At 29.3% G+C, this 16,049-nt stretch overlaps 2 protein-coding genes across 2 annotated transcripts; one reads left to right on the forward strand and one right to left on the reverse strand.

Annotated features, from left to right (window-relative positions):
- Nucleotides 1-116: 116 nt before the first annotated feature.
- LOC134833836 (protein gooseberry-neuro) lies at nt 117-15,425 on the reverse strand. The gene is made up of 5 exons (XM_063848335.1): nt 15,350-15,425; nt 13,677-13,990; nt 11,377-11,491; nt 537-977; nt 117-473 (listed from the first exon to the last, which is right to left on the reverse strand). The coding sequence occupies exons 1-5, from the start codon at nt 15,423-15,425 to the stop codon at nt 202-204; spliced, it is 1,218 nt and encodes a 405-aa protein (XP_063704405.1). The 3' UTR covers nt 117-201.
- LOC134833916 (uncharacterized) lies at nt 10,420-11,102 on the forward strand. Its single transcript, XM_063848457.1, has 3 exons — nt 10,420-10,552; nt 10,617-10,730; nt 10,798-11,102. The coding sequence occupies exons 1-3, from the start codon at nt 10,480-10,482 to the stop codon at nt 11,064-11,066; spliced, it is 456 nt and encodes a 151-aa protein (XP_063704527.1). The 5' UTR covers nt 10,420-10,479; the 3' UTR covers nt 11,067-11,102.
- Nucleotides 15,426-16,049: the final 624 nt, after the last annotated feature.

Below are 16,049 nucleotides of genomic sequence, written 5' to 3' on the forward strand. Positions count from 1 at the left end.
AAAAAAATATTAAAAATATGAAATTTTGTGACAAAAAAATTAAAAAATTAAATCTAGTCTCCTTAACTAAAAATACGAATTTAATCAAAGCATTTTGAAGGCAATTCTATACTTTAATATTCCTTAACTTACGAGTATTTTCGAAAAAATAAAAACTAAATTTAAATAGTAACATTTTTAGGACAAAGAAAAAACTCAAACTCATGACCAATATTTAGCGGACGATACTGACAACGGGTTATTATGATGATATTGTTGTTGCATCGTATGATGATAGTCGTTAGCTGAAGTACAATTAACTGCACTGCCTGCTGCTGCTCCATACGGTGCTTGAGATGAGTATTGCGCAGACCATCCTGTTGTCGGCTCATTCGCTAATTTTGGGAAATTCTCTCCGAGTGACGGGGACGGTAATTTATCGAGATGCGACGATGCTGGATTTTGCTTCACAAAGTCTTCCATGAATTTGTAATCTGTTAAAAATTAAAAATTTCAATTTTTTTAATGAAATTTAATTTTTTTTTAGTAAATCTTACCTGACATGCCTTGTTGGAAATGCATGGAACTTGCAGCGTAATTTTGCGCATTGAACGCCGCTGCATTGTGGAAGCCAGACGCGAATGCATTCTGACTTTGTGACATCAAATCGTAGCTGGCAGCCATCTGATATGCATCATTTGCCGACGGATATTGCGACATTCCGGCGGAAAGTTGTCCTGCGGGTGGCATTGCACTGCCCGAGTGTTTGCGTAAACGTGCCCGACGATTACTGAACCACACTTGGATACGTGCCTCGGTTAAATTTGTGGTTTGAGCGAGTTCCTCACGAGTATAGACATCGGGATATTGCGTGCGAGCAAATGCCTTTTCCAGTGCTTCAAGCTGATCGCCACTGAATGTCGTCCGGGAACGTCGCTGTTTCCGCTTCAAAACGATACCTGGCTCGGATTCCGTGTCACTCGAATCGGATCCCTTTCCTGAAATAATAAAAAAAAATTATTAGTTGTCTAATTAAAATTAAAAGTCGCTACTTCCGCCACAAAGTGTGTGGGGTAGAAATTTTCCCGATAAATGAAATGATTAAAAAAGTTAAAAAGCGGGTGACCGAGTAAACGTGTGAAACGATCGGCACATTTTCAAACAAAAAAATCGTCTGCGGCATGAAATTAATGTATTTAAAAATGTGGCATTTGTAGGTTACGCCCCCGATTTTCCATTTCAAAAGTGATGCCGAATAGTGACGCATATTCGTTAATTTTTTTTCCTCGATTTGTAATTAATGATATGGAGTTGACAAGATGTCTGTTATATTTGTTTTTATTTTATGTGTTTCTTTGATTATGCTTTTCTGCTTGATTAGGTAAAGGAAAGTAAAAACCGGGACCGCACACCAATTTCAGCGTGTGTGTGTTGCAGCGGCAAATTGACTTGATTTTTTTTGGTAAAACGATACGGAACTAATAATGATGACGTATGGACCGAAAAATACGAGGATTGATTAAAAATTTATGGAAAAAGGATGTGACGAGATATAAATAGAAATTTATGACAAACAAAAAGTTTTCCAATTTTCACGATACTTGTTGCTTGGAAACTTTTATTTGCTCATAAAAAGGTCAAAAGTAACCGCCTTGCCAATTTTTTGGATGACTGATTTTTTCCTCATATCCTTTATTTATTTTTCGCCTCTTCGCTATCGCATCATCGTCATCATCATCATCACGAAATATAACTTATTTCATGCAACTTGAGCAAACTTTATTCATATGAATGACTTGACTCTGTTCGCTCAAGATAAACATGAAATATATCATTAAAAAAAAAGTTTGCATTTCTCGCAAGCAAAACTTTCGGCACTTTTCAGTAAATTTCAAGATTTTTGAACAATTGGATTGAATTGACCATATTATGTCAAAGTTTATGACTTCTGATTTTTTAACCAGAATTTTATGAGAGAAACTACAATTAAGAAGCCGCTTCACATAGAATTCGAAACCGAAACTTTTTTTATTGCATTCAGATGTGAACAGTTCGATTTTATGATCTACATTTTTATTACTGACTTTTTTTCATCCTTTGCGACATCTCAGTGGTTTTGAATTTCATTATTGGTAATAATATTGTGCCAGAGTCAAAGTGTCACAAAAATAAAGGAGTCATAAAGTTTTTTTTTCGGACAAAATGGGACTCAAGCTGGTTAGTAGTTTTATGAGTGATTTCATAGAAAAACTTATTGTGAATGTTATTTGTAGAGAGTTGTGGACACAATTTTTTTATTGGTATTTTTAAACAAATCTTCTTGTCGGTTATAAATTTATATTGCTCTTATTACACAAAAGATGCATGCTTCTATTGTCTCGAATTTGTATTCTAAGATGCTCGGCAAATATTTAATGGTAGTTTATTAAATGTACTTTTTTTATTTTATTTTCGTTAGCAAATAGTGGAAAGTTTGTTTTTTGCAACTTATGAAAAAAAAACAATAGAAACTTAGTGAAATTAATTTCATCTTAAATCAGATATTAAAAAATATTGAAACTCTTGAATTTTTCCTATTTTAAGTTTCTTTGCCTCTTTGAAAAAAGTCAAAAATTGTGGAAAAAATTTGGAAAAAATAGAAATTTAAATGACGACAAATATTTTTTTTTGATAAAAAAAATATAAATTATTTTACAATTTCGAAATTTTAATTTTCGAAAATTATTTTATTTGATTCAAAAATTGTTTTTCGAAAATTTTATATAAAAATTTCGATATCGAAATTTAAGCGAGTGAATTGCCTTCAAAATGTTTTGATTAAATTCGTATTTTTAGTTAAGGAGACGAGATTTAATTATTTATTTTTTTTTGTGAAAATTTTGAAAACATTTTATATTTTTTAAAAAATTTCGAAATTTAATTATTTTAAATAAATAATTTTTTTAATTATGCTTCAATTTCGAACGTTTTATTTTCGAACATGATTTTTTTTGATTCAAATAATTTAAATAAATGATAAAAAATTTAAATCAAATAAAATTATTTTGAAAATTAAATGTTCGAAATTAAAAAATAAGTTTTTTTAAGTTTTTAATTTTTTTAGGTATCAAAAATAATTAATTGTCGAAATTTTTTAAATAATTAGATATCGAAATTTTTTCAATTCATATATTTGACTTCGATTTTTTTTTAAAGAAATTTCGATATCGAAAAATTTTCGAGAATTTTTTAAATTTTTAAGAATTCTTTAAAAATTAAAAAAATTGTTAAAAAAAATATAAAAAAATGTTTTTAGAATTTTTTGTCTTTAAATGACTAAAAAAGTAATTCCTTTGCTAATTTTTAATTTGAATCATTTTTCACATTTATAAATGTTTGCACCAAAAACAGAAAAAATCAGCTTAGTAAGCGGCGTAGAATGCACAAACTATTAATTACGAACTCTACCTACGTTTACTATCTTGATATTTTTCTATGTACTTTTATTTATAAAATAAAAACAATTAAACGTACTTTTAAGAGAGAAAAAACACACACACACAGGTTGACAATAAATAAACGGAGTGCCAAGAACAAGAACATTTAAAGTTCAAAGCCTAGAAAACACACTTGAAAAATTTTCCTACTATCCATTTGTTGCATTCCTGGAATTCATCTGAAATCTGCTTGAAAAAAAAGAACGAATCCCCAACATTTTAAAGAAAGAAGAGGAGATCCGTAAGACAGACCTACAACAACATTTTTACCATATTTTACGTGATGGAATTTTCGTGTTGAATTTATTTGTTACATTATGAATGAGCGAGGTAGGTCGGTGGATACAGTGGAATTTATGCAAAAAAAGGGTACGGCCATAAGCGTGCGAAAGAAAAAAAACCTACGTCAAAAATCGCATTGCCATATGGACAAACGTCACCATTTCTATATCTCTTTAATACCTCAAGAAAAATCTCGGTTGACTATTTATTTGAGGAACAAAAAATCGAGAAGAAAGTGCGTCAGAGATGAAACGATTGCGTCTTTGCCGAAAGTTTTGTGTGTGTGTAAAAAAAGGTACCGCTCTCAGTCAATCCAAAGTATAGTTCGTACAAATGTTTACACCTTTTAACCTTTTGTACACACACGACTTACTATTCTTTTATGCGATCATCATCATTATAGCATATTTTGAGATGTTGTGAAATGTAGCAGACGAATAATGGAAATAAAAGTCAGAGCATGAAGTTGAACGAGGCAGACAGAGAGGCATCAGGGAACGATTCACACAAAAACGCATGGTACGAGGAATGAATAGCCTGGATTATAATGACATAAAATTATATAATTGAAGACGAGATTAAGTTTACGTAAATATTTAAGGAATGAAACAGGTAGAAGATTAGATATGGAGGATGAAATATATCCTCGGGATTTATTAACGGAAAGGAAGTATGTTACGAAGCTTTGTTTTGTGTGTGACCTGATTAGATTTTGACTTCCTTTTTGCTAAAATTAACTGGCTTTTGCAGTATCCGCTTTCGGTGCCATTCCGTCTGGGATTTAACGAAATTTCACAAATTGGTGTAAAATGAACGCGGCAAAAATATTCATTCAAGATTTCAAAAAAATCTAGTTTATGATTTTTAACATAATCATAAACTAGATTTTTTTTATAACGCTAAAAAGTTAAGTAACACCTGAAACTATGAATGAATTTTTTTTGGCGTATTTGTTTATTTTTTACGTGAAAACAAAAGTCATTAGCAAATTTCAAAACATTGGTCGGTCTTCCTTTTGCACCAAGTTACATGAAAATGCCGAATAACATTTTTTTTACTGAAAGGATAAAAAATGTAAATCACACCTGATACACAATGAGCTCAAATAGAGACCGCACACTGTTTTATTCCTTTTATTTGTCGTAAACATGTGAATAAAGGATGCGGTACGACGTTTGTTTCATTCATGGTGCTTTGCTGATAAAAAAAAAGACAAAATAAGAGCAGAGAGTGCACAAGGCGTATAAACAATGCTCCATTCAGAGCTGAAAAATTTATTGTCAAGTCATGGTTTAACATGAACAGGAAATAAAGAAAGTTGTTCAATTTTTGTTTTTGCAAGGAATCTTTGGTCCAATTGCAAGAGACACACAAAAAAATTACAAATTTACAATTGCAAGGTCATTACATTTGTTTGTGTTGGACAAGGTGTTAGTTGAATAGTGGTGAACATTGAATAATAACAACAAGAGATGTGTTTGCAAACAAACACCGAGAATTCATTCAAAATATTCGATGCATGATGTGGCAGTTTTCAGTCAATGAAAAATACGTTGAACGTGCATGAAGCCAATTGTGTTCGGCAGCTCTTCTCTCTCCATTCTACAGTTTTTTTTATGAAAAAAGAGCTCACTAAACGACAATAACACGACGGGAATCTTGTTTGATCATTCGACGACTGGTGCACGATGATCAAAAAAGTCTTCCGACAAATTTAAATTTTAAACGCCTCATTTTCATAAATATCAATAAAAATGATATAAAAATACAGGTGAATTAATTGGGTTTAGTAGGTGAGGAGAAGAGGAGCATCTATACTGAAACGGTCTCTTATACATGTTGCTGTTATAAGCGCTACTATCTAGTCGTGGACTAATCTTTCTGAATCGATGAGGCGTGCAAATTACTCAAGGAAAAAAATTCTTCGATGACCAGGGCTGAGAAAACTTTGATTTGAACTTAAACTCTAATGTAACTCTTACGGACATATATTCAGAAACGCAAGCTTGATTTTAGCAGATTACGAATTTTAGCTCTGTCTCAAAATCAATACATTCTTGAAATCAATACAATAATTGGATTTGCAAGCCACCAACTAAGGAACATTAAAGATTCTTACGTCTACAGAACCATACACTTTTGTAAAATCTGAAGCATAATAATTCTGATACAATCTCTGGAAAGGAAACAAACTTGTCTATTCATTTTGTAGTTTTGTGCTCTCACTTTTATCCACGCCTTGTCAACTCATTAAAAGGTCATCTTTGGCTAGCCGACTAAAAGTGTACTGCGTTTTTCTTCACATCCTAATTTCTGAAAGAACCAATGTCAATCTATATTGGCCAAATTTCTGTTTAATTTGATAAGCAGCGACAAATACTGTATGTCACAAGTAGTATTGAGGACAAAGAATGAACAATTAAATGCGGAACGTAGTGTCAGAGCAATAAAAAATTTAATTAAAGGGGAAAAAAATTAGCTTAATTAGAGCTTTAGGTCTATTTACGAGGCTAGAAGAGTCTCATCACTTTCAAAAAACGGTCCCGTACAAAGTTTAATTACAATCGATCACAATGAAGTTATTCAAATCCCAAACTATCGCACCATTTTCCCCTTTTTTAAAATCCTAAGACTCGTAAGCATATTTTCAGAGACATTCAATAACAATTAAAAAGCTTTAAATTACATTTGACTTATTCTTAAGCTCAAAAGTAAAAGATCAATAAGTTTTGACTTAAAAGTTTTACCAACCCTGCTTCCGACTGCCAGTGAGTAACATCTTTCACATATTGATCTACATTTTTATTTCTTTCCATGCTCATCTTCATAGAATAATTTAATTATTATTAGTTTTTCTCTCCAGCGAGAATCGATCGAGATCTTGATTAATCAATTCGATAAAAATATGGAAATGAACACAGAAAAAAATGCCGACGCTAGAAACCGAAAGGTAAAATTCAGTAACGCACGTCTTTATTTCGTGTTGAATCTCACTGTTTTCTCTTATAATTGGTTTTACATATAGAGACGATGAAAAATGCTGGTGAACTATTGCTAGGTAGTATACCTCCTACGTCGGCTTAGCATTGTTGTCAAACGATGATTTACACAAAATTTTTAATTGATTGACTACGTGAAGTGCATGAATGATTTCATTGAATTAAAAAACTTGTAAAAGTATGATTGAAATTGTCAATGGAAAGCATTCTTCAAAAACGTAGGAAGGAAAAAAAATGAAAGAATTTCAATTAAAAGTCGACTTGTTTTTTTTTCTGTTACACGTGTACGTAAAAAATGTCGTCAATTAAAACTATTGTGCGGGATTTTTTTTTAATATTTTGCGTAGTTAAAGCCCTATAGACCACCCTTTGAACGATTCTTTGAAACTTTAATCCTTTTGCTGTCGTAATGGTTTACGATTTCTGTTGGATGAAATCTAACAATGGACCATTATTTTTTATTGTAACTTTTTCTAGAAGCGAATCTAGCGTTGGTTGGTTGATTTTCAGATGCAATTTAATCCGACGAAAGTTTTTTTTTATTATTATTTCACGAGTAAACTGGATTACTAGCCACGTGTTCCGGGATTAAATTCTTACATAAAAAAAATCTTCTAGGAATTTGCGAAAAAAAAGTTTGTTTTTGTACCTAGAAGATTTTTCAATTAATTTTTCACGCCTGAAAGTCACAATTGTGATCAACGACATCGGCTACCTACAAAAGCTACTAATAAAGCAAAGGAACGACGACGGCAAAATTTCAGAAGGACAGATAAATCCCGCCCATACAGCTGCCTGCATTAACGTCGTTTTTTTCGTGCGCTTTCAAGAAATATATATTTTATTCAAGTCTTTTTCTTCTCCTGATATGCATCAATAATTGATGACATATATTATAATGCCATTGCATACGCTTGTCGCTGTGCTACCTACAAAAAAAAATAAATATTTTGGTGTCACAGCACAGAGATTTTGACGACGACCACCATTAGTGATAAAAGTTGGTTGGTCGCCTTGATTGGTATTTTTTTCCCTTTTACACTCCACGCGGATCCATGTAATCGGATGTATCACATTTCTTTATTATTATATTATTATTTTATTAATATTATTAAATAATAAATAAAAATAATTTTTAAATGACTCAGAAAACGACAGACAGAAAAAAGAATTATATATATTTTTTTTATTATTATTGATAAATTAAAAAAGCGACTTTTCTTTCTCGATCATTTACACACAGAAAGTCTCAAAATTCAAAAAAAACACCGAAAATATGAGTCAGTGAAAAAGGACGCCGACCGTTTTTATATTTCATTTCATTATAATGTGACTTCGGTATGTTTGATATTATTCTTTCCTTTATATGTTTTTTTTTCGGGAACAACATAACACACGCCTTTGTGATGTTTTTGTAAAAGTTGACACTTCTGAACACAAATTTGCGGTGCATTAAGGCAGGCAGGCAAGTTCGAATAATGCGCATTATATCAATTTATCACTTGGACAACGTGTAAAAATTAGAGAATAAAATTGAAAGGCAGAAAAATAAATTACTTGTTTCAATTCTTCGGCACTCTTTTTCTGTGTATCATTTATAAATAACAATAATAATAATATTTTCATTTAAGCTACCAATTTAATAAATTTTATCTAATAATGGGACACTTGGACGTTTTTCTTCTTGCTTCATTATTTTTATTATGACGTTTTATTGTTTGGTATTTGCAAAAAAAAAAATATTACAACAATGGTTAATGGTGTTATTGTAGCACGCCTTTATATTTAGGAGGTTTTGTATTTCGTTTTTTACCAGAATATTTTTTTTAAAAAACAAAAAAAAAACTGTCACCGCTAGAGCAAAAACAAATTTTTACCTCTAAAATTGACCCTCTTTTCTACAAAGTCCAATTTTTTTTTGTATGCCAAACAAAAAAGGACATCATTTTTGTGTCATTGCGATTCGTATCTTATTTCACATAACACAAGTGCGAAAAAAATACATAAACACAAGTAACATTAATGAATACAAACAAGTGGACAAAAAAAAACATAATAACAAAACATTTGTATTTTTCTTTCTTCTCCCAAATCTTAAAGGAGAATTTTTTGTGTACACTGCACTCGATTTCAAGTTGACATATCATGGGAATAGAATTAGGCGGCTAGGACTCTGATGTCCTTTTGACTTTTTGTTTGTGATTGTTTACGTTACAACTATTAATGCTTCATTGTTACAATTTATTTGATCGGAGCCGATTACGGGGATTTATGACATGTAATCTTCGTGACTTAACGAAGGAATTCCTGTGAGAATTAAAAATAAAACCGAAAGCTCATAAACAAAGACGAAGTTATCGAATTGCAAATCAAATGCATTTGCGGTTTAATTGAAGGAATAATTCAAAGGACATTTAATGTGCTTTTTTTAGAAATGAACAAATTGAAATTCCTCTGTTGAAGAAATTTTAAACCATCGCTGCAGTGCCAAAAGAACATAAATGCATTTAATGTTTTCTCATTTATTGAATAAATGGACCATAAAATTGCAGTTGGCAGTAAAAAATTATGTTACAATAATAATAATGAGTACACAATAAAATTTTTCGAAAAATAAATTGAATTAGAAATTCAGGAGTGGAGTTTTATATTAGAATGATGAGTGTTTAAAAAATTTAATCGTAGGTTTTTTCGCTCATATATTGTTATTCTAATAAAAAAAATTAAATAAAATGTTTAAGTTGTAAAATTTTAAAAGTTATATTTTTAAGTCTTTTAAAAAAATGATAAAAGATTTTATTTCCATTAAAAAAAATAAGTATTTTAGCATAAAATTGTTGAAAATTTACCAATTAAATAATTGAGAGAATTTTAAAAATTTTTATTCTAAATTTTAATTTAAACTTTCCTTTCAATTTATTAAATTTTTTAAAATAATTTTATGTATTTTTCAATTTTTTTTACTATTTCAATTAAATAAATTTTAAAATAATTAATTTAAGTTAATGAATATATTTAAATATTTTTTTAATTTTTTTATAACTTTGGAAAAAAAATAATAAAAAAAATGAACTCAGACATTTAAGATGAGAAACTATTAAAAAAAAAATTAGTTTTACGAAAAACAAAATTGTGACATAAAATGATTGAAAAACTAAAAAAATTACTTTTCTGTTTTGTAAACTCGACATTTTTAAATATTTACGTATCAAATTTTTCAAAAAAAAAAAAAAATATTAAAAAATATATTCGTCGGAAGAACACAAATTTCAGCCACAATTTTTGCATACCAAACCATAAAATAATGGTCGCTGCGCTGCTTGTAATTTTCGACCTATAAAAATATTTTTATTTTATGCTAAAATATTCCAGGGGAGAGAGGAAAAAACAATTAAGCGGCTATTTTCAATAACAATTATTGATATTCGACACCTACACGGTACTTTTGAATTTTTTTTATTTAATCGATTAAAATACTTTTCCGAATGAGACGAGGTATTAAATGACAGATTTTTTTTTGCGAATTAAAAAAAAATACAAAAATTTAATTCTTTCGAATTAAAGAGTAAATTTGCAAATTACGACATTGACAACAAAGTCTCAATGGAAAATTTTATTTTATGATAAGCTGATAATTCTAATAGATTAAACAACATTAGATAACTAAAAATCGGTAAAAAGCAACGTACAGTAATAAAAATCTCAGTCGATTGTTGACATTTGCCGTTGATTCACAAATAAAAATGTTCAAAGCCACAATTTTATTGGTAACGTTGTTTGTTGCCTCTGCCTTTGGCATGGAAGGCATCAAAGAATGTAAGAATTTTATTTTTTTTTTTTATAAAAAAGATCAAAATAACTTTTGTGTTTGCATAACTAGGCAAATACATCAATGCCCCATTGCCAATGGAGACGAGCAATAGTTTGTGTGAGAAAAATCCCTGCACTATCACTAATGGGGCGTCTGTGGAGACAACGACAACTTTCAAAACCAGTAAGCCACTTATAAACTTATTCCTTTAACGAATATTTTTTGAATGGTTTCCATGAATGAATTTTAGCTGCTTCGTCGTCTTTGAAGTACAACGTGGACGCCTACTTGGGAAGCTTTAAAATTCCAATTGATTTTGTGCCGGCCGAAGATCAAGATGCATGCAAAGGACTCACAAGCGGAAAATGTCCCGTGAAAGACGGCGACGTTGTGACACACCAGATTAAATTGCCAGTCGAAGCACCGATGGAAGCTACAATTTCCATGGAAGCTTATGTCACGGACGAAAACAAAAAGGCATTGTTCTGTTATCGCACACAAATTACTGTGAAAAACTAACTGCAGACGATAAAATATACCGAAAGTTCAATGTCACTGCTGTTTCATTGATTTTTCCCATATCTATGACGAAACACATGCGACAATGGTGATTGACACCTGTGTTAATTTAATAGAAGTGTGCCTGCGTTTCCATGTCAACTGAGTGATAAATTGAAAAAGTTTTTCCGTTTATTTATTTTTGCTCCCCCATGCGTGCTCTTGTTGAAATGAAGATGTCATCGGGTTAATATGTGTCGCTGATTATTATCTCTAGCGTAACTTTTTCTGTCGTTGTTTATTTTATTGTTGCCATAAAAAGAGCACTTACCACCTAATATTCCGTGAATACTGTAATCTTTTCGTCCATCGTCGTCTTTGCCAGTACTGCCACTCCGTAGTAAACGACTAATTGATGAAATTGACGGTGGATCGGGAACTCCTTCCTAAAATTAAAAAATGGAATAATTTTTTTTTTATGAAAGATTTTGATTTTGATTGTGGTTGAATAAAAAAAAAATTAAAAATGATTTAAAAATATTTAAATTATTTGATTAATTAACGATTTTATTTTTCTTTAGGCCGCTCCAAATGAGACCCATTTTAAATTCGAAAATCCAATAGGACAAAATAAAAAAAAGGTAAAAATTCATTATTTTTCAAAAAAATTTCTTAAAAAAATATTTTTTATGAAAATTATTGAATTTTTTTTTCAAAAAAATTTTGACAGTTTTTTTATGATATTTTTTTTTTTTAATTGTTTTTAAATCAATATTTAATGCACAAACATCAATGTAAAAAACCAAAACCAACAAAAATATTGATAAAAGATAAAAAATTTTTAAAAATTTTGCATTTTGTATGAAAAAAACCATTTCAAAAAAAGTATTTCTATTTTTTTTATTTCCCCTCCGCCATTTTTATTTCAAAAATTTTGGACAAAACTATTGAGTTTCTTTTAAATTATGGTTTTTGTTTAAAAAATCCCATAAAAATTATAAAATTAAAGAAAAATCCGTAAATTTAAAAATTTTCTGTTCAAAACTTTTTTCTTATTTTTTATTTGTTTATTAAATTTTATTTGTTTCAATTTTATCGCATTTTTTCATAAAAAGTGACAAGTTAAAAAAAATTAGTTTGTTGTTAAAATTTTATTTTTACAATATTTTTTTAAAATTAGTTTCGCCCTTTTCAAAAATTTTATAAGATTTTCGACCCAATTAATCGAACCCGGAGAATAAGTTGTTCTTACCGGGAAATAATTTTTATTTTTTTCTCTATCCGAAAAGATTATTAAAAAAACTATCTAAAACAATTTAAGAAATTTCCCAAACTTTTTCACCTTAAATTGATATTTTTTCTTAATTTTTTGAAAAAAATGGCCGAGTATATATTTTAAAAAATTTTTAGATTTAAAAAATTTTATTCGGGTATATATTTATAAAAATTATCCCAATGCTCACTTATTCTAAAATTTTATTGTGAGTCCCTAAATTAGAAACGATGACAAATTTAATAAAAAAGATACAAATCAAAATTTATTTCCAAAATCACAATTTTATTAAAATTTCCATTTCATTTTTTCACATAAATTTCGCTTATAAATCACAATCCCTTGTCACAATCGCCTTTTCTGACCATTTTCAAGCCCATACTACGTCCCTTGCGCGATGCCGCACGACATTCCAAGGCACACATGTTTGGATACGTGACGTTATCTGAGCCACAAACTGGGTCCAAGTTCATCGGACATGCACAAAGTGGTGCGTCCTCACTAATTTTGCCAGCACTGATAGCAGATATCATCGCAGTGACAATTAAGAATGCGAAAAAAATTATCTTGATGCTTTGCATGATTATCGTTCGACTAAAATCAAAGGTTTAGACGCAAAAAAAGACAATATGAGACAACAATAGAGATATTTATGGATGGAAATATTAGCAATAACTGACACGTAACTTTGTGAATCGCGACTTGCAGGTGCCAAAAGCGATAAGATAAGTGAGTCACAGTTGTCGCACATGAAGTGACATTATCTAAGCGATAACGATAAGATATTTGTTCAAGTTAAATCGATAAATTGCAGTTTTAGTAATTTTTGTGTCAATGCTTTTGACTTTTTATTATTGTTGAAATTGATGTAGACTTGACTGGAGGCAAAAAATGGGTTGAATAAAATTTTAATTTTTCATAAAATATCAATTTAAAGGTCTAAGTGACTTGGAGGTTCAATAAATCAAAAATAAATTTGAAAAATAGTTACAGTTTAGCATACAAAAAAAAAAATGTTCGAGAGAACAACAAAAACAAGAAACGTGTGCCTTAAGTCGCCTTCAGACAAAAAATATTTTTCATGCAAACATACATTTCAATCATCTCACAAATCAGATTATAAGATTTTTTGATCTGTCGATAAAGGTACGGAATATTCGTTTGACTCTTTTTTTTTGTGGTGTTGTTTGATTTGCTTCTGGCTATTCTTGATATTTACTTGAGTGAGTGGATTACAACACGATATTAAAAAATATCTCTTTTTTTTAAGGCAAATCAAATCGACCACAACAAAAAAGGCGTTTGACTTTTTTATTATTTTTTTTTTACAAAAGCAAAAATAAAAAAAAATGACTCACCTTTATTAATTTTTCTCGAATTTCCCAGCTGAAAATTCCGGGATTTTGTTTTTTCAATTCTTCAATTCTCGATTCGACTTCGGGCGTAGCTACGCGAGGCTTTGATCCACCGATGACACCTGGTCTGATGGATCCCGTTTCTTGATAACGATTGAGGATTTTGGAAACACAGCCGTGAGAGACACGCAGTTGACGGGAAATGTTGCAGGGTCGCACGCCATTTGCCGCCATTTCGACAATTTTCAAGCGAATGTGATTCGGCAGGGGACGACCATTGATGAAAACGCCACCCAGTTGATTGACACGACCCTGACCTGAAAAAAATTTTGAGATAAAAAAATTATTGATTAGATTTTTTGAAAAAATAATTTCAGCTGCTTCATAGAATCCAAATATTCTGGAACGAAATGACACATTTTTTTTTCGTCCAAAGTAAGAAGATTTAAAGGAAGAATTGTTTTTGTTGTTTAAAGTAGCAGCAATCTTTATGTAATCGATAATAATGAAGAATTTTTACGCAGTAAAAGAGAATCAGCAGACCTGATCTAATCAACTTTAAAAAGAATATTCAATGCTTAATATTAGGATGCATTTACGCCATTTATTTATTTATTTTTTTTATTACAACTGCATAGCAGCAGCAGCAAAAAAAGAAGTTAATAGTAAAAGCAAACATCTGGTTGGTGCGTGAAAAATCAGTATTCTAAAGGAAGATGAAAAGAGGCAAAAAATGAATTAGGAGTGTTTAGTAGTTTCTTTTATTCGGGAAAATGTGTGATATTTTTCAGTTATTAAAAGATCTGGTTTTGAATGTGGAGGTTCCTTGACAGATGTATGTAGGTTTCGTTAAATATGCATCAAAAAGTGTGGCATGTGCTATATGGACTTAATGAACAGGATACGGATCATGCGGTGATATTTATATTATTTTTATATTGATTAAATTTTTTTTTGTAATATAATTTCGAATTAGGATTTTATTAATTGTTTTGAAATAATTTTAAATTTTTATTATTTAAAATATCCAAAATCTAAAGTATTAAAATTTTTTTTAATTAAATTTAAATTAAGTCTATTTTAATTTTTAAAAAAATAAAAAATCCTTTATTTAAATAATTATTTTTTTTTTATTTATTTATAAATTTTAACTGACTTAATTATTGAGTTACTCTCAGTTCCAATATTATTTTTTTTATTTTAACTTTGTTTTTTTTTTTAATAAATTGTGCGAGTTGGTCCGAAAAAATTGTTAAGATCAAGAATTTAAATATTTTAAATTTAAATATTTAAATATTTTTTTTAAATAAATTTTGAGTTTAAAAAATTTTAAATTTGTAAAATACCTTTAAAATGTATAAAAATATTTAATTTAGAAAAAATATTTTTCGAATTCAGGAAAATAAGATCTCAGAAAAAAACTTTTTCTATTTTAGAATTTTTAAAGCTTAAATTTTTGAATTTTTTAAGATAATTTTGTTTAAAATAATTCGATAAACTTTATTAAAATTAAAAATTTTGATTTTTAAATATTTGATTGCTTCTTTAAATTTAATGAAAAATAATGAAAACTAAAAACATTTAAAAAAAATTCAAAATTCGAAAAATTTTTGTTGATCATGCAAACGATCTTCCCGTCGGTCATTTCTAAGCCAATTTCTAAGCAACATACATACCTTGAAATGGATATCCACCAAATAATGGTCGCATGTTGAGCGAATTGCTGCTCGTCATTGTGCTTGACATATCCATGATTTTAATATTTTTTATTTTTAACTTTTATTTTTGTTAATTATTTCAAAAAATATATTTTTTTAAGTCCCTCAAGCGATATTTTTATGATCAAATTATAATAATAATATTCACAGATTTGAATTGATGATTGTTACACACCATAAAAGTCCATAACTTTTTTTTATGATCAATCGTCTTTTTTTGTTTTTTATTATTTATTTACATTTTTCATTAATATTTATTGCTAATAACACAAATGTTGTGCGCTTTAAAGTCTGCCATAAATTTTCGTGTGTCACCACAAAATGATCATTAATTTGCGCGCAGTCTTTTATCTGATTCTTGCATCGGATCTCAAATAATAATAATTATTATTATTATCACTTAATTTAAAAACAGTTTGTATTTTATTGCATTTCCTCTTTTTATACTTGTTCGCTTATTTATTTATTTATTTAAAAAAAAGAGCGAAGAAAAAAAAATAAAGAAGCCATTTAACGAGAATTTGATTGCGTGTTAATTACAATAATTATCATTTTTATTTATTTTTTTAAAGATGCACTTTTGTTAATTACTGTCCACCTTTTTTTTCGTTTGTTTGTTTGGTTAGATCGCACACGCGCCGCCGTTTTAGTATTTCTC

Source organism: Culicoides brevitarsis, chromosome 1 (assembly GCF_036172545.1).
Source record: "Culicoides brevitarsis isolate CSIRO-B50_1 chromosome 1, AGI_CSIRO_Cbre_v1, whole genome shotgun sequence".
NCBI classification, from domain to species: domain Eukaryota; kingdom Metazoa; phylum Arthropoda; class Insecta; order Diptera; family Ceratopogonidae; genus Culicoides; species Culicoides brevitarsis.